This window comes from Crocodylus porosus, unplaced genomic scaffold (assembly GCF_001723895.1).
Source record: "Crocodylus porosus isolate Cpor-Errol unplaced genomic scaffold, CroPor_comp1, whole genome shotgun sequence".
Classification (NCBI taxonomy): domain Eukaryota; kingdom Metazoa; phylum Chordata; order Crocodylia; family Crocodylidae; genus Crocodylus; species Crocodylus porosus.
Genome location: NW_017728947.1, coordinates 23,194,964 through 23,214,226, shown reverse-complemented (window position 1 = coordinate 23,214,226; position 19,263 = coordinate 23,194,964). Strand labels below are relative to the sequence as shown.

Below are 19,263 nucleotides of genomic sequence, written 5' to 3'. Positions count from 1 at the left end.
TGCACCTGAATGCCATTTGTGACAGTGTGTTGGGTAAGCAACATTTTGAATTTCTTGCTTACTGTGTCTTCTTCAATTACTCTCCATTGACCCTTTTCACTTATCCTTTTAGTCTTTGTTTCTAGTGTTTTGTTAGTTAAAAAAAAGCTTCTGCAGAAAGGGATGATTTGCAAATCTTAAGCACCAGAGGATAAGGAGACAAGCACATTTAATCAGAGCTGGTAATTAAAAAATGAAAGCTAATATAATCCAGTCATTTAAGAAATGGTAACATTTTGTTTCTTATTTATACCTCATTTTGCCAAGATTTTTGCCCCTTCACCTAGAAAGCAACTATCAGTGTTTTTACAGCTGGCCTCACGGAAGCCCTTGTTCATGAATGGCTCTATTGCTTCCACTATAACTATATGTGTGTCCTCTCTGGTCTTTCAGTCAGATGCCAGAATTCATTTTAACCTACCTAGGCAGAATTGTCAGTCATCAAAGCAATGGCTCTTTCTTCTGCTTGCTCCTAGCGCAGCCCCGCTGGAACAGTCCAGGAGACTAGTTTTAGTATTTTATCTCCCTTACAACCATTGCTCCCTACTGTTCCTTCTCTTCAGTATCCAGCAACCACATGGTACTATAAGTTACTGCCAAGAGAATGGGTGATGGCTATTCCTAGAGCAGATACGAATGCTATTCTAGGAGTTACATAGCTGATAATTATAAAAAGTTGCAAAACTAGTAAAATTATTCTTAGGACCTAGACCATCACCAAAACAAGGGTACTTTACACTGAGCAGCATTAAACAGCCCACTAAAGAAGTGGGGGCCAACCTTTTTGGTAGACATGCCAAAAATTGCTCAAGTGCTACTCTTATCTCTTCCCCTTGCCCAAGCTGCTGCCTTATTTTCTGCTCCCTGACCTGTGCTCCCTGCCTGATCAACTGCCCTGCTTTCTTATTTAGGTGTATGTAGTTTCAACATATTGTTTCAGCCATCTTAAGGTGATGCCATCACCAGTGTGAAGATCTTGAAGGCCACCAGGTAGCATTGTAAATGGACACAAGTTAACAATGTGGGACATGGTTTGAATTTGTCCACAAAGGCATTTGTTGTCATTGTGAAAGCCCCAATGGTATAGGTTTGAGGCACGGTGACCCTGTCCAGTTTGAAAAGGATTGAGAAGTGTCCAATAACAGAATGGCCAGTTAAATCCAGTTAAATCCTGGATGACTGTAGGGTCAGAGACCATGCAGTGACTGATTGGTGCTTGTGCTGACCATTCTTCGTGCCACTGAGTAAGTAAGGAAAAGTCAGAGGATTTGAAAAGGGTGGACCACGTTGGGTGTCTTGAGCTACTGGTGGGTGGAATATGTCCCAGTACACTGGCAGCGTAAAATTATTCCAGAGTTTAACTAGTAAGTTTACTTCAGCATTTGTGTGGTGGAGATGAGGGGGAGCAATCTTACTGACTACTGGTAATCATAGGAGTGGAGTGGGGCACAATGTGCCTGTGCCTCTGCTTTCTGATTCCTTCCCTATGCTCCCTGTTCAATTTGCAGGTTTGCTTTCTGCTTACTGCAATATCTACTACTACACTGCCTGTCCTTTCCCTGATCTGCTGCCCGTGCCACTTACAGTACAGGTTGGTCACCCCTGCACTAAGAGGAAAGTAAAGGAAGAGGAATGAGTCTCCTTCACCACATCCCCACATACAAAACTTATTCGTCCCTGGAAGCTTTTCTGTAGGCTCTCAGCAATAAGCCTTGAAGGGTCCATACACTGTGCTTTTCTGGGACTGCGAGATTTAGGTAAATGCCAGCAGCCTAAAATAATCTGTAGGGATGAGTGGAGCAATTCAGATAAAAATACCTAAATTGACTCTTTTGTTAGAAATCTCACAAAATAGTAACTTATATAGTGGTCGTTTTTTAATTGAAAATATTCAATTTTTTCCATCCCTGGCTACATACAACCCCAAGAGATTACATGGCAAAGTGGCAAGAGAAAAGCAGTAGTCTAATCTAGTCTAGCCCTGTAGCCTAGCCCAGTTAAGAACTTCAAGAGCCTTGGCTACATGAGAAAAGATGTAGATCAGCACTTGTAAGGTCTCATCCAAAACAGGTCTGGTGGATCTTCTAAGGCTCACTTGTCATGGATAATATGCAATTCAGGGGGCAAAGAAAGTTACTAGGCTAATGTTGTTTTTATTAAACAGAAATCACACTCCGCCCTGAGAAGAGCAGGTGCATCCCTGTATTATTTTTGTTCCCTTTTTATTTCATCAGTGCCTCTGTTCTTTGTAGTCTCTGTCTGTCCCTTCCCCTAGTTTGATATTATCTTGCCCTTATTTCATGTTGGCTTTCCATCTCCTAGCTGTTCTCCTTAGTTACTGTCTCCTGTTGTGCTGCTTTGTTCCTCCTTTACTACCCACGCTGTTGTAGTAAGTGAGTTTGTAGTAACATTCAATTCACAGCTAGTGTGCAGAGTGGCAACATAAAGACCAGCAGAGCTGACAGCAAGGTAAGTGGGTGGAGTGAAGTGAGTGACTTGACTTGAAAAATTTGAAGTTCCTAAATGTTTGGACATGAGTTTCCAGATCCATATCACAAATCTAAGAACCTCCCAGGACAGTTCAGTGGATAGATATTGTGAATCATTTTTGCTCAGATACAATAATCCCATTTAATTCCTTCACATCAATAAAATTATTCCAGTTTCACACTGGAAGAAGTGAACGAGAGCAGATGTGAACAGATGTCCAAAGTGGCCCGTATATGAAGTTTCCAAAATGACTACTATTATTTACACTGAAATTTGCACAAGGACATTAAAGAAAGCAAATCTACTTTTTGCAAAAAAATACACTGTGCTATTTTCTCTCTTACTACAATTAGCACCAGGTAGCAAGTGGGTAAATGGCCAAACTATGAAATGTATACATCTCCTCACGAACACCACTGAAAATTTCAAGTTCTCTTACTAAAAAATCCAAATATACATCAACCATAAATCTTCTGTTGCCTCTTTTCACAGTACCTGAGAATGACTTCCATGGAATTTTTCATTTCTAATCCTTTCATACCAAGAATCATGTGTTCCCAATATGAAAAGCCAAAGCAAATTTTGTCAAGGCTCAGATTCTGGCTTTCAGCCCACTAGAACCAGAGGGTTAATTAACAAGTTACCCAAGCTGGTTATAGCCAGTAGGAAGCATAGCTCGGAAAGCTGCCCATTTGTCTTGCAATAAAGAAAATAAAGACAGTGATTCTTAGAACATTTATTAACCCCCAGTATGGGTAATTACCATAAGATTAAGGTCTGCCAACCTTGCATTAACATAAGTTGCTGCATGTTGCTTTTCAGTGGCATAGTAATGCCCATGATACTGTGAATAAATGCTAACATTAGAGTTTTGAGACACAAGCTCTGTATCTAAACAAATCCTTTCAGCAAACCTTCACTATCAGTAGCTTCTTGACTGCAAGAAATTCATTTTGTATGAACAAACAAACAACAGCAATAACAACAACAACAAAAGAAGACATTCAGTTGAGTAAGCATTTTTGTAACTCATCTTAAGATATTATCTCACATTCACCAACAATTCTTTCAATGCACAGAACTGGGAAGGAGAAAAAAAAAACCTAAGAGCATTCATACTGTCTCTGCTGCATAAGCGGACTTCTAGTCGCATACAACATAAAATAACAGAGTGGTGATAAAAAAGGGCTCTGTAATAGACAGGACACTGCCGACCAGTTTTAAATTGAATTACACAGCCTGCTAATCTTTATGATGAGATAAAATTTCTTTGAACACTACACATTATACTAAAATCTGCAGTGCTTTCTTTCTCGCTCGCAGCCCCAACCCTTCTCTGTTCCAAACAACTCCTCCACCCCTGACACCATTGTTCTTACTAAGCAGAAATGTAATGCTCTACCAACTGAAAGACTTTTAAAATTAGGTATTGTTAATATGATGTGTGCAATGAAAGAGGCAGTAGAGAGATATGCAACTATGTACTTTGTATTTTTTGACGCAATATTAATTTAGCTATATAAAAATAAGTATGAGAGTTCATGCTCTGGGACTGCTTTGTCCTGAAATCATTCACAGCATGTGTAATCATATGCAGCAGCAACGCTTAGAAAAAACGGACGTTTATGAAACTTATCTTTGTGTCTAAGTAACAGATTTTTCTCATGGCAACACTATTCTTTTTGTTATAGAGGGAATTTTTTTAAGCACTATACCATGATGATTTTGTACATTTCTATTGGTTGCAAATTGACTGAAATCTAACTACCCCAGCTTTAAACAAGAGTAGCTCCAGATCCATGAAACGACAGAGCAATTATTCTAGTGTTAGCTGTGATGGTCCAGGAATTATGTGAGAGGCAAGGATTTTTTTGGGGTGATACCTTTTATTGAACGAACTGCATCAGAGCAACTACAGTGGTGGAAAGTCAGGTTCAAAAACTGTAAAATACTTGTCAAGTGCTCCTTGGCTCCTTTCTTTGAATCAAATTTGAAATTAACCTGCTGGAATGGTTCCTGTGTTTAAGTCTAAGTCTATCTGGAGAGTTAATCTTTGAAACTAAGATCGGGTTATTAGCCAAGTACTCTAATGACTTCAGGTAACATCCTAATATTTGCATTGATTTGTTTTATTATTCATTTCCATACCACTTTCCAGTAGTACAAAGGTTAGGCAGGCACCACTGCAATATATATCTCCAATAACTTACAATGACTGCAGTGTAGAGAGTTTTCTTTACATCCCATGGGTATACAGCTTTGGAAAAATACACACAGCTTAATATGATGATATTTCTTTAGGAAAAATTGCCAGGAAAAGAAAGAGAAACAATTGTACATATGTGTATAAAATTCGCTTGGCTCCACATGCAATATCTGCACTGACGTTTTTATTATAAAAATCAGTATCAGGGAAACAATCCCTTCTGCTATACCTTCAAAGTTATATTCTCAGGGTGCTATTTTCTACATAGCAAATAGAAAGAATTTCAGCTGACACAAGTGTAATAGACTAAAATATCGGGAAGCAATTGGAATGAACTTGGTATGAAAGAAGAAATGTATGGGGGTTTTTTACATTTCTTTATTTATTGCTAGATCAGGTTAAGAAAAATATAATTTTTTATTTTTCTATGGCAAGTGTGCCATCATATTTACCCAAACTTAAAAAATATGCTGATATGCAAATTTCATACTTGTTCTCTGTATTCTTAGGAAAGAAAAGAAATAGGAAAAGAACCTACTCCAGGACACTTGCATACAAATAAAACCTGAAGACCAATGACCTATTTGGGTGAGCTACAAAGGGATTAAAAAGGTAAATAAATGCAAGAATTTAATGGTGATGTTTGTGACAGACTAAAGGTTTAATTATAATATTTGTTTTAGATAAGTTTATGTCATAATAATGTTGCATGCCTGAGTTTCCCTGATAGCTTATGCCCAGGAAAAGAAGGGTTAAAAAATCCCTGCTGGGGGTCCAGAGCTAAACCAAATATTATGCATACTAGCCAACTGCCTGTTGAGAATGACAGGGGGGCCAGTGGGCAGTGATGGAGTGCAGCCACCCACCACCCCACACCACCGCCACCTCTCAGGAGTAGATGGGGGGGAAGCTTGCCCCACTGTCCCCTCTGTCCCCTTCCGCCAGCACCCCATACCACCAGGCCCTCTGGCCTCGCCCCTCTGTTCCATCCTCTCTGTCATGGTGGCACTCTGCCTTCTCCAAAGAGAGGTGCTCGCCGCCCCACCTCCCCCCCCACTCCATCCCCATGGCAGTGCTCCACACTCTGATTGGTTATTTCACTAACCAATCAGAGTGTTCCAAAAGCATTATGGACAGACAGACAGACGGACTAAGCCCTTTATTACATAACAATATAAGAATGGGGTGCTTAACCTTTGGCCCACAGGCCAAATCTGGCCCACAGAGCTATGGCATCCTGCCCACGGATGGACCAGGCACTGCCTGCCTGGCCCACCAGACCAAATTGTTGAGCACCACTGCCTTAGAGCACATCATTACCGACCTCTAACCCTTCCTGGAAAAGAATGATCATCTCTAGGTAGTCACTGGGGACAAACCTATCCTGGCTTACAGGCAGCCTTCCCACTGCAAATGGTATCTCTCAAGCAAAACACTAACTCCCATTCTCACCAAAGCACCAGGTCTTGCAATGGACCCAAATGCCTACTGTGCCCATACAACAATACAGACTACATCATCATTGGACCAAATAACATGGAGTACAACATTCAAGGTTTATTCATCTGTAATTCTACCAATGTCATATATACCGTCACCTGCTTACAATGACCATCTGCTATCTACATCAGACAGACTTGGTGATCTCTACAATTAAGAATGAACAAACCCTATTCTGACATGAGCTACAGAAAGATACAATGCCAGTGGCAGAACGCTTCACCCTCCCTAGACACTAGGGGTGTGCGAAACAGGCCATATTCTATACAGAATCAGCCTGAACTGGGGACAGTGATTCAATTTGTTGATTCAGATGTTTTCAGTTTGATTCAGCTGAATCCAAATTTGAAGATTCGATGCTGATTCAGAGAATCAGCGATTCAGCCATAGACACAGCTTTAAATGTTTTTTCTACATACCTCAAAGTACCAGGCGGCTCATGAACACTGCAATGCTGGGGCAGATGGAGCATCCCACAGGAGTGCTGGGGGCGCCCCATGTGCTTAGCAGCAAACCCAACAAACTTCCGGTCCACTTCTGGGTCCGCTGCCAAGCACATTGGAGGGCCCCCCTGCACCTCCCTGGCTTGGTGATTAGGCCATGGGGGGGACCCCTGGTGCCCCCCCAGACCCAGAAGTCACCAGTTGCTGAGCCAGGGGCTTGGGGGGGGGCCCCCAGCACATTCCCAAGTGGACCTAGAAGTGGACCAGAAGTGCTTCTGATCTACTTCGTGCGCTGGGAAGCCCCCCATGCTCCCATGGGATGCTCCATTTGCCCCACCATCACAGCATTCACAAGCCACCTGGTACCTTGAGGTATGTAGAAAAAACATTTAAAGCTGTGTCTATGGCCAAATTGTTGAATCTTTCTAAATCGATTCAGAAGGTTCTGATTTAATTTGAAGAGATTAAAGGGTATCCTGATCTGATTTGGATTCGGTGATTTGGGCACTGAATCGGGCCGAAGCACTGACGAATCAAATCAGGAACCGAGGCTTCACATAGCCCTACTGGACACTCCATTGCTGGCCCCACGATTGTTGTTCTCAGGCAGAAAATTTTTAAAATTTAATTTAAACAGGAAATTGGGGAACAAGACATCATCTACCAACTGGATGTTGGTGTTAAGTGTGTTGTGTGTTGTGTGGATCTCTCTGTTTAAACAGAGACTATGGATTCTTATCTCATTACGTGAATTAACTTTTGTGACCCTTTGTTGCTCTGGGTTCTTTGCTTGTATTCCTCACAGCACTCTCCCTCCCCCTCCCTCCTGGTCTCCCACCTACTGTATTCTAATCACTCTATTCACTTTATACTCTGCTTTAGGCTGTTCTTTCACAACATCTGGGGGAGTGAATTTGGGTTCATGAAAGCTTGTGTTTGCTCTCTATATATCCCATTTAATTAGTTTATAAAGGTGCATATCTTCTTTGCCATCTAATGGATGGAGCTGCCAAGAAAGCAGCCCAAAAAGCTGGGGTAGTGCAGACTAGACACAGAACACCTGAGCTAATTTTGTGCCAGTAAATGCCTTCATTGAGGAAAAACTGTCTGTGTGCTGCTTGGAACTTCAGGGTTACCTTCTTCCTATCAAGAGCTAAAGTCTCTCCCTCAGGAGCTGAACTGAAAGGCAGGGCCACAGACAGCCAAGGGGAGTCATGGACTGAAATGCCAGGGTTTGTTGGAAGAACCCAGGGCTTCCCTCCACTGTAGAAGCCTAGCCTAGGTTGTGTGCAGGGGTTACTCAGAGTGATCAGACAAGGCTGGAGGTCCTGAGCAAGTGCTCTCCTTGGGGACTTTATATCAGTGTTAAACATACTACAGGTTAGGGTATAGACACAATCAAAGAAAGACTGAATTCTTAAACAATGCTCCAATGAAACATAACTGTATTTACAAGAAAGCTAAAAGCCAAACAAAACAAACACAGAAAGTACTAACAGAAAAGGTTTAGTAAGTACACAAGAGAGTTAAAAAATCACTAAATTTATATTGCACCTTAATTTCTTTTTTTTTTTTTATTTGCACTGTTGAAGTCAATGTTCACAAAATGGAACAATTATTCTCAGGTAGATTGACATGCAGGTAGGCACTGCAAGTCTGCCTATACAGTTCAGTCAATAACCCGCAAGGCCCCTATAATCCTCTTTGACTCCTGAACATCTGTAAACCACAGAGAGATAGCTAGCCATGTTAGTCCAAAATTAGTCAAAGGGTAAGGCAAGGTGGCACCTTACAGATTAACTCGTTCAAAGAGGCATGGACTTTTGTTGGCTCCAGTTTAATTCGTCCAATACTTTCTGATAACCTCTGAGGAGGTACGTTGTACCCTACAAAAGCTCACGCTTCTCTAAAGGAGTCAAGTCTATAAACTTCTCCAAAGCAGCCAGCCATTTGGGCCCGATCCTGCAATTCTTGATCAACAGGAACTCTCATTATAATGGGTGGGACCACTGGAAGTCTGCTCCTACCAAATGCTTCTACTGACCTTAATGGTACTGGCTCTACCCTTGCCCTAATCTTAAAAAAAGGAAAAAAAGCAATCACTGAATCTAAATTATTTTCAAAAACTAGATTAACAAACTTTTCTGGGGAAAACCTTTTGTTTTAAATTGAGTCTGAGCATTATTTATTTAATATTCTTCTGAATTTTAGGCAATTTAGAGTTTATTAGGTTATTTTTATAAATCAGGAAGGGTACTTGTATTAGTTACAAACCAGGAGCCAAAATAATTCCGATCACGAGAAATAATATTTTAAAAGGAGTACAATGAAATTAATAAAAGTCCTGAAAGGTCAAATATTTGATCACAGTGGACTTACTTTCTTCAGTGTACTGCATGCCTCACTCACACAAAAGTCTAATTGAATATTCCTGCTTAATATGGATGATCGGGTCCAGAGAAGATATGAGTATGCAACTTATCGAGAAAAAACAAGTGAGACAAGAATGCGGGGGGAAAAAAAGACAAATCTAAACCAAAAAAGGAACAAAAAGAAGAATAATATATAGATGGAAAGAGAAGTAATAGAAGGAGACAAAAAAAAATCAAATAAAACACCTCAAACTCCAAAGCGAACACGAGGAACAACTTAGGAATGTGACCCTGTGTTTTTACACAGTGATAAGGAAGGCCCCAAATATCATTATATTGTTTTGCTCCAATTTATCTTTATTTAAATAAACTCCGTTTTTATGAAGCAAACATTACTATGGCAAGTATCTAGCCCAGTGGTTCTCAAACTTTTTTTCGCGGACCACTTGAAAACTGCTGAGGGTCTTGGCGGACCACTAATAACCTTTTTTTTGTTCTACAAATCAAAGCACACAACTTATATTTTAATATCAGTAGTTTTACCTTGTAAGTACAGATATTCTCGATTGTTCTGCAACCTTTCTGCAGGCCACCTGAATGGAGCTTGGACCACAGTTTGAGAACCTCTGATCTAGCCTGAATATTGGATATACTTTCAGGTTTCCACAAGGGCTAATAGAGACAAGCCAAGTGCGGATTAAAACAGGTCACCTGTTCATACTTCCTACAGTAACACGACGTTATCATTGCTCTTCTAGCTTTATCTTTTACTTCACATTACAGTAATCAATTTCACTGGAGACTTCTGATTTCATTAACCTAATCAAATATCACACACCAACATGACCCACAGTAACTTCATTCTACTTAGCCTTAACAGATAAAAACAAGCATTAACAGAGCTGCCAGTGACATTAGAGTCCACATCCAAATAAATCCAGCACAATTAGCCAACTGCCAAATTCCAGTAAACCCATTCAGTTTCTTGTTTCTTTTATTAGCATACCGAACAAACTAAATATACTGCATATAAAAAGCCAATCTTTTCTTTCATATGCACAAGTACATCCTAGTGAAATAAATAACCTTATCACCAGAGTAGCTCAAGGTAATCAGACTTGCTCAATGACTGGCATGTCATGCTATTCTCAGCCCTTCTCATTTTGCCACTACTCAGAAATGCACCAGCAGCGTAAAGAGAAAACCGAAAGAGAAACATATTAATGGACAAAGAATTAAAGAGACGAGAGGAGAACACAGAAGAATCACCTTGCTTGTCCCAAGCAGCTGAGAGACAATAAGCCGAATTCTATTTTCAGTATCACTGAGGTGAACTTTATTTACTCACTGGAGATACATATCCCTGGCTTAAACCATTAGAGCAACACAAAACAAAATTCAGCCCAATTTGGCCTGAGCTCCACCCATTAGATTTTTTGCCTGTGAAGGAAAAAAACAAGGATTTCAGGCTATAATTAACAGCAAATATTTTTAACAAATAATGGAAGCAAAACTGGGAACCAGTCTTGCAACTTGAATCTCAGACATGAGAAGTGCCACTGAAATTAATGGAGATTACTCATGTGAATAAGGGTTTGTAAGATCAGGCCCATATTAATGGGGGACAAAATATTTTTCTTTCCTTATTAAAGATACGTATTGTGTTAATCTTTCTTTTTACCTCACTTTTTCTCTTATCAGTTATTCAGTCACTTCTCAGTACACAGGAAGGAAAATACTGTATTATTGTCCATAGTGCCATAATGACATATTCTTCTATTTCTTTTTCCATATATGACTGAATCAGAAGAAAAGAGAGAAATGTGCATAGTGATCTAATAATACGCTGAGTTTATTTGGAAGAAATATATTAGCCATAACATAACATTTTAATTCTTCCCCAGCATATAATGCTGTGTTTACTGCAAGGTCAGTTAAGTTACTATAAGAGATTTTTAATGAAAACAATTATAAATTTAAAATAACTGTGTTTAAAGCATTTAACAGTCACTAAGGTCAAGTGATTACAGCAGTTACAAGACCCATGGGACATGTTCACACCAAAACAAAGTGAATAAATTACCTCAGCCAGCGTGTGTAATCACTAAGTGACCACAGAGGTTATTCAGTGTACAAGCCCAGAAGACTTTCATGCAAAACCAATAATGAAAATTTATCAGTCAAGGGAAAAAGCATTAGAATTAGCAAAAGTTACATGGTCAGATATAGAACTATTAGGAGTAAAAGATGCAATGTGTAAGAGAGGGTTAGGCAACTGAGATAGAGAGGCTGAGCGGGGAAAAGGTGGCATTAATGAAACAACCAGACAGGATCCAATCCTGAATATTTTGTGCAGCTACAATACCTACTGAATGTTGTGGGTATTTCAACCACACAAAAATGAAGTAATAAGGCAAAGGAAGCTCTCAGGTGCTCAGGTCTTTTTCATGAACACATCTAGTAAAATAAACTTGGGATGTGAGATTAGGATATTCATATCTTAACTTTGGCTTTGTCTTTGCTGCCAAAAAGTGGGTACTCTTACCAAGAGATAACTAATGTAGGTTAGCTATACCACTGTAAAATCCTAATAGAAGCAAGGATGTATTGATTTACCATGAGGAGAACTATGGATGGTTTGTTAACCTACCCTAACTACCTCATGGTATAAACTACATCAATTGCCATGATTCTGCAGCAGAATAGCTAGGCGTTAGGCACAGTAAATCCCACTGCAAAAAAAAATGATGACTTTGATAGGATTTCTGTGTACTGTGAGCAAGAGGGCTTCAGAATAAGGCCTTATTAAACAGGGTGGAATGAATATTAAGATAAAACAGACGAAAGTATCATAATGCCCTTGGGCAGAAGGAGAAACATTTCTGCCTTTGGTACCTCTGTGCCCTGTTACCACAGCCTTTTACCATCTCATCATGAATATATTTATCCTCACAACACTTCTGTGAAGCAGAGGATAACTCCTGTCCCTATTCTACAGATTAAGGACTGCAGCGCAGAGAGAGACCAAGAGCCAAAGTCACACTGCTATGCTTCCAAGAGAGGAAGATGCATTGAAATAAGCAGGGCCTGGAATAAGCAGGGCCAGCTTTATGGTGTACCACGCTGCCCTTGATTTTACAGAAGCCCTTCATAGAGCTGGGAATACATGACACGCAGTGCTGGGGGCTATGGTCTTTCTCAATGGACATAGTATTTTTCACAGAGGGGAGAGGAGCTACACATGTGGAAAGAAGGATATACTGGAATCCCCCTCTCCTCCACAGAGCTATTCATTTTCCTTTTGTAGTACATATATATAAGGGAATGCATACAGACTTAATCCTATGCCTCAAAGAAGGAAAGAGGAATTTACCAATACGAGGTGAGGAAAAAATCAAGAGAACAAAGTAAATGAAAGAACACTAAGAATAACTGCAGCCAATAAATGGAGGGATGAAAATTGATTTTCATCCCCAATTCTAATATGAAAACTGAAGAGTAAGTATTGTTTTGTGTATGAAGTTGATGGTAGGCTCTATCTCCTTAATCTATGAGAAGGAAATATAGAAGTGTTAGGGAAAAATCCTGTGGTACTTTCACAGTAAAAGCTTCTGTCAGTTTCAGTAGGACATTGATTGCTTGAGGTCGCAAAATTTGTCTTGCTAGATGCAAATTTGAGGTCAGATATAAAAACTTTAACAGAGAATGCTACATCTTAGCCAAAAACCCAAGAAGGGATTAATACACCCTGACCCTGCCAGCGCTCCATGTGTTGTATGTGCACACACACAAAGACAAATCATTCAATAAAATTATGAGCTGGAAACAAAACCCATTCAATGAGTTATATTTCTTATGTAGTAAATGTTAAACAATGGCTTTTATGATAAAATATCATCATAACAGACACATTTTCATTCCACAGAATGTTTCCTGTTTCCAATGCCATAAAACTCCATAGGAAACAATGAAAACACCGCAGAACCTAACTGTGCATTTTCAGTCACGCACCAAACTATAATATTTAGACACTACCATGAGTTCCAGTCCCAGTGGACATTCAAAGTCTAGTGTCTTAAGAAAGTAAATCCTTCCTGGAACCTGGAATGCCTGGGGCCAGCAACCATCCTTAACAGTGCTGGCTAACTTTCCTAGCGCGGCTGACTTACGTAGGTACAGTCATATTCAACCCCGATAGGGAGATGTGCCTGCCCAACAGTCCCACCAAATAGGATATCGCCATGGGGCATCTGGATGCCATCTGTTTTGAAGTGTGCACCTAAGACGCAGACAAATCATACGTGGCTCGCTGGTTGTGGAGTATCATATGTAATAGAGTTCCTATTAGTGAGAGGTCCCAGCATGGGGTGCACAATGAGCATAGTATGTAAGGAGGCTCCCTGTGTGCTCCCTCCCATTCCACATACCCATATAAGCACCTCTCACTTTCTAGCTATTGCAGAAATGGTCATTCTAAACCAATAAGAAAGGGTAGCACTTTCTCAAGACAAGGGCTTGAAAGGCATAATTACAGCACGTTGGTGAGGGATACTGGAAGCCCTTGTTCCCAATACCCAGCCATAAAAATAGGGGCATATAATCTTAAAATTTGACAAGTTCTGGGAAATCAAAGGAGAGTACAGGAAAAGAAAGAATGGAACGCACAAAACAGAGAGGAAAAGCAAGGAAAATGAGAAAGACTAAGGATTTGGGAGCCTTTTTGTTTTAAAAAAATCCTGTTATGAACCAAGAAACAACCCCTCTGACCTCCCAAAGGGCCAGCCAAGAGAATCCCATGGATTTAATGAAGCTATTAAAGGCCTTTAGAGACATGGTCATCACAGCAGCTAAAAGAGTACAGTGACTGAGGCACAGTAAAATCACAGGTCCATGCTTTAAAAGGTCCTTATATAACATTGCAGATTCTTTTCAAGCAGGAAGAATATTTGGAAGGCAAGCTTGCTGTCTTGGGCCACCTTAGCCTCTTTAGTAACCCTAATATAAACGGTGATATGCACCACATGGCTGGCTTCAGGTTCTCAGCCGAAGAATAATGAAGTGACAAACATACATCACTTCACTGTTCTCCGTCACTTTCCCTGTGGAGCTGCCCTCATCCTATGCAATGAACTATTAGCATACACCTGGCAATGTGTAATATTAGCTGCATTTAACCTGGGAGACTGCACATCATAACAGTAGAGGTCAGCATTCAAAGGGTTAAAAATGACAGCACTTCTTTAACTGAAAGCCAGCTGAATAACTCACAGACATACTTTCTCTTTGATGCTGCCCTTTTTTGGTGTGGGGAGAAGGGACTTCCCCATGTCTGGTTACATTACTGCCACCCACACCTAACATATAAAAACGTTAAACCTCAGAAACTCCCACAGATGACACATGAGCTCTTGTCCCTTTGCCTTTGAATGACAGAGGCCCCTGCCCCAAGATACCTCAGACATGCAGCAAAATATCTCAATTCATCTTTAATTAACAGAATCATACCCAAACTAGACAGAGCACATCATATAAGAACAACTGAAGCAAGGGTAGAGGGATTTCCAAGCTCGCGAATTCAATTAGGAGGCAGTGAGTGACACTTGGACAGGAAAGGTTAATTGGGGTCAGCAAAACGCAATAATTCCTTACCTAACCAGTCATTAAACTTCTTAACCTCTGAGGGCAGTCCCAGCTCGGTGAAATCGCCTGTGTGGAGAAGGATGTCCCCATAAGGCATCTGGATGCCATCTGTTCTGGAGTGTGTGTCTGAGATGCAGACAAATCGCGTGTGGCCCGCTGGTTTTGGAGTGTCGTATGGGATAGGGTCGACCCTGAAGCAGACACATAACAAATCCCATAACAGTTACGTGGGTTACCAACTTTTGCATGTCTTACATTAAATATGAACACAAATCTAAAGATACAAAAAGTCATAAGGGAATGAAACAGTAAGACATGAGAAACGTCCCCCGATCAAAAAATCCATAACACATCAGCATTGACAACCCAAAACGTAGAGTCACATTTGTAAATACTTACCTGGCAGTAAAAGTAGAAAGTGAAAAATTATATGCATTGTGGTCTGCTCCACACCCAGGCCTGATACAAACATTCATAAATAAACTGTGTCTAATTTGGTCAGACCTTTTTCATCCAATCAAGAGGTACCTTATTACATGAACCAATGCATGGGCTGTTAAATACCAGATCTGTCAGATGGGCTAAAACTGTCTCCCAGGCTTGATTCCTGCTTGGTGCTGAGCAATAGGATCTCAGCCAAGTTAAAGCTAAGCACTATCACAGATGTCTATATTTAAGCATGGGAACATTTCCACTGACTTCAGCAGAAGCACAAGCATGCATAAAAATCAGATAAGTAGGGCTCGGCAACAATCCCTCAGTTCCTCTCACACCAACCCCAGACCTCATCTTCCAATGTCTATACCACCAGAAGGTGAGGTCAAACATTAGCAACTATGGATAAAAACATTTCTGTTGTTTTCAGTTAGTGATTCTAATAATTTTAGCTCAACCAGCTATTCCTTAGCAACAGAGACATTAAAGTGACCTTGTCAACTATAATAGCAATACAAATATAAGTCCTGCCTTTAAAAAAGGTGTTGAAGGGCTCAAATCTTATTGACATTTAGAGAAATAAATAATTTCATGGAGTGCTTTAATTTAATTTATAATAACTTAGAATAAATTAACATTTCTTTACTGTGCTGCAAGACTTTGGTGTACTTACAGCTTCTGACTATGGGTATTCACAACGGTGGCAGCTTGAGTTATCTATACCTGAGCAAATTTCTCGCCAGTTAGTCTGCCTCACTTGAGAGCAGCCCCATTGCAAATCACCACTTGAGTTGCATAGAGCATGCATGCATGATGCATGATTACCTCAAGCATCAGTAGCATTTGGACTTCAAACCACAAGCCCACATATAAGTTAACTTGACTTTAAGTACCACTTCATTTAAGATGGATTTTTATCTGTGGACGAGAATTGGGTGAGGGGTAATTTTCAGACGATACGTAGAGCAAATCCAGCAGTGAAGCAGTGAACGTCTTGGATGTTTTTACAGGACCTTGTACAACGGGGTTCTCACAAACACAGAAATAAATGTCTGAAAACCACTAACTGAAAGCAAAAAGAAAGCAAAACAGAGCAAATGAGGTGCACTACTCAAGCTGAGTGAAAAGAGACAGGCAAACAGTCAACATAAATGGAAAACAATAAAATGATTTGCTTTAAAAAAAAAATTACAGTTTTAACAGTGCAGTGTTTTCCCATAAGAGAGATAAACAAAATTCAAAGGAAAACATAGAGGATGGAAGTGTTCCCTTATATTTTTTCTATTTATCTCCTGAGCTGCATAGGGCCATATTTTCTGCTGGTGTAAATTAGGGTAGCATCAATCACAAGATATGAAGTTAAGCTGGTTTCTAAAGCAGAAAGTTTGGACCATACATTAGAAATTACATTACAAGAAAGAAGAGATAAACATGAAAGAACTGTGTGCTGTAAAAGCAGATATATGGAGCCATACCAAATGAGATCATATCCAGAAATGGAGTAACAGAATATTGCCCTGAGTTAACATACTACAGGGAGGCAAATGGCCTACTATGTAGCTCTAACAATTGTTATTCTTAATGGCATTTCCCCATCCAGACTTAGATGAGTTGCTGGAAGTAAGTAAGTGTTGATCACCTGTTCTTCCTCAATTAGAGACTAACAGAGCGCTCTACACATGCAATTAACGTACCCGAATAAACTCTGGGGCAGTTTGCACCAGAGTCTATGCTCCCAGGCACACCATATGCAGGGCACACCTAGAACTACAGCATGTTTAGCCAGGGTGGCGCAGCCCCAACTGGCAGGGGGGACCCCAGGGGTCAACCTGCCAGCCCACCCAGCTCAACATATTGCAGAGGGGCTGGCTGGGGCATGGTGGTGCTTCAGTGCAGAGCTAGCCAGCAGGCAGTCCCTGCACTGCAGGCCCCAGCCAGCCCCATCAGCATCTATACATGCACTGTGGCAAAGTAAATAACTGCTGTAGAATGGTACTTTTGTCCGGCAGTACTATCCTACAGTGGAGTTAATTCGTTTACTCCATTCTAATAGCACCACGTGTGTAGATGCTAATGTTTTACTGTGGAGCTAATTAGTCAACTGCAGTAAATGTCTCCTGTAGATGTACCAACAGACTTGTAAACTAGAGAAAGTTACATAAGTGAATCAACAGTGTGGTAAACCTCTCTTTATCTTCAGTATTATATTGCCCCTCACCACAGTGCCTGAGAATATTTAGCAACACCTCTGACACGTATTATTTGCATGCTACAAATAGGAAACTGAGGTATAAGATAGCTGTGCCAGAGTAAGAAACTAATCCTGGGTCTTGCAAAGTCTGCATGAGTCTCCTCGCACATGGCACGTTACCCCGGGTATGGTAGAAGAGGCTAGGGTCAGCACAAGAGACTTACCTGGGGTCCTGGGGGCCTTCTAGGGCTGCAGCAGCAGCAATCTTGCCACTCAGAGCCTAGCTGGCAGCCAGGACATGGCTCTGGTTGGTCAGGCTCTGGTTTAGGGCAACACGTGCTGCCCCCATACTGCAACAGCTGAATGTGATGTATGTTGCATGCTGCACCACATAAAATGTGGCCACACTTGTCTAGATGCAGCCAATGAGGGCAAACAGCACTTGTGCAAAGCTCCAAACACTGACACATAGCAGAGATTTACACTGAAATAAATATTTCAGTGCAAACCCTTGTATAAATAGAGTTCTAATGGAAAAGTAGTCTAATTAGTTTTCTTACTACCCAGACTTTATTTACTTCTAGCTCATATACTGAAAAAAAAATTAACAAGATATTGCTGAAGCATTACAATGCATGAGAAATTGATAGAATACATTGATTAAATATTAGTATCCTAGGAAACCTGATCATAATAACTAAGCCTAAACCACAGTGCATGGGCCAGACAATTGAACCAAGTTTTTTGTGGTTTTTGTTCATTGACTTGCTGAGTTGCAAAATGCACTCAGCCAAAGCGTGGTCTGGGCACTTATGCAAATTAGTGATATTCTGCATTATTTTTAGGGGGATTTTGTATAGCAAATGCATTTTCTTCAGGGGGAGAAGGTTAGAAAGGACACTTTGATATGTAATTTGCACATATTCCAGCATTTCTTTTAGTAATGGACAGATTTTTTTTTAAACTAATGAGCAGACTGTACGATTAGATGGCCCATATAATTGGTTATCACTATGGGTTTAGCTGAAAACCCAAAAAGAAATCTGAACTCCAACATACAATTAATGGATTTTTCCCACAAGGGTTTGAAATTAATAAGGCTGTTACCACAGAGAAAACTCACTAATCCACTGAGATCACACTGGCAACCTGGGCAGAACTGTGATTATAGGCAGTCGTGCTTTCTTATTTGGTGTCTTCCTTCCCATTACTGAGGGTAAATTGAAATTTTTGAGAAATATATTACAAAGTAAACATGTGGGTCTCTGCGGCTACAATCTTATCAACATCTCCTCACTTCCAACAATGCTTCCTCCAGGCAATACAAAAAAATGAACGTCTGCTTTCATTGCTGTACTGTACCTTGTTCAGATATGTCTGTCTGCATTAGGGATGAATAGCATCATTGGACCTTGTAGCACCCATTTTTGCTTGTAAACATTCACCGTACTTTCTCTACTCCCTCCAGCTCATTCCCAAACACATTTTTTACTGTTCCGAGCTCCTATTCTGCTATAGGCAATCCCGTCAATGTGATACTGAAGTCTGGCTTAGAGGCATTTTCTATGCATTCAATAACTAACCTGAAGAGCATAACAAAATCCAAATTCATTAAGATCCTGATGTCTCTTTTTCTTCCCTTTGTGAAAGCTATGATGTTGCACTGTATGTTTCTAGCTTAATTTCTTTTCTTGTTCAGCAGTGCTGGCTTAGACAATATTAAAAACAAAACTACTGTAGGTAATTATTCCCAGCCCATCAACTCCCCTTATTCTAAACATTCCTCCAAAACAGATAGAGAAGTAGTTGTCTTGCTATCCCAGGAAGCTGAAGTTCTCTCTTTATCCAGACTAAAAGCACAGTTAGTAGCAATGCAAGCTTTTCACATATCACTGCATGAATGGGACCCACCCCTAAGCTTGTACAACCACCTCTTTGAGCAGATGC

General features: G+C 40.4%; 1 protein-coding gene across 4 annotated transcripts in view; it reads right to left on the bottom strand.

The window, feature by feature from the left end:
• MPPED2 (metallophosphoesterase domain containing 2) overlaps positions 1-19,263 on the bottom strand; it is a 148,986-nt gene that overhangs the window by 83,823 nt on the left and 45,900 nt on the right. For all 4 annotated transcript variants that reach the window (XM_019552113.1, XM_019552116.1, XM_019552114.1 and 1 more), the window contains exon 3: positions 14,700-14,881. In XM_019552113.1, the coding sequence (XP_019407658.1) occupies positions 14,700-14,881 (182 nt within the window). The remainder of the gene's footprint in view (positions 1-14,699; positions 14,882-19,263) is intronic.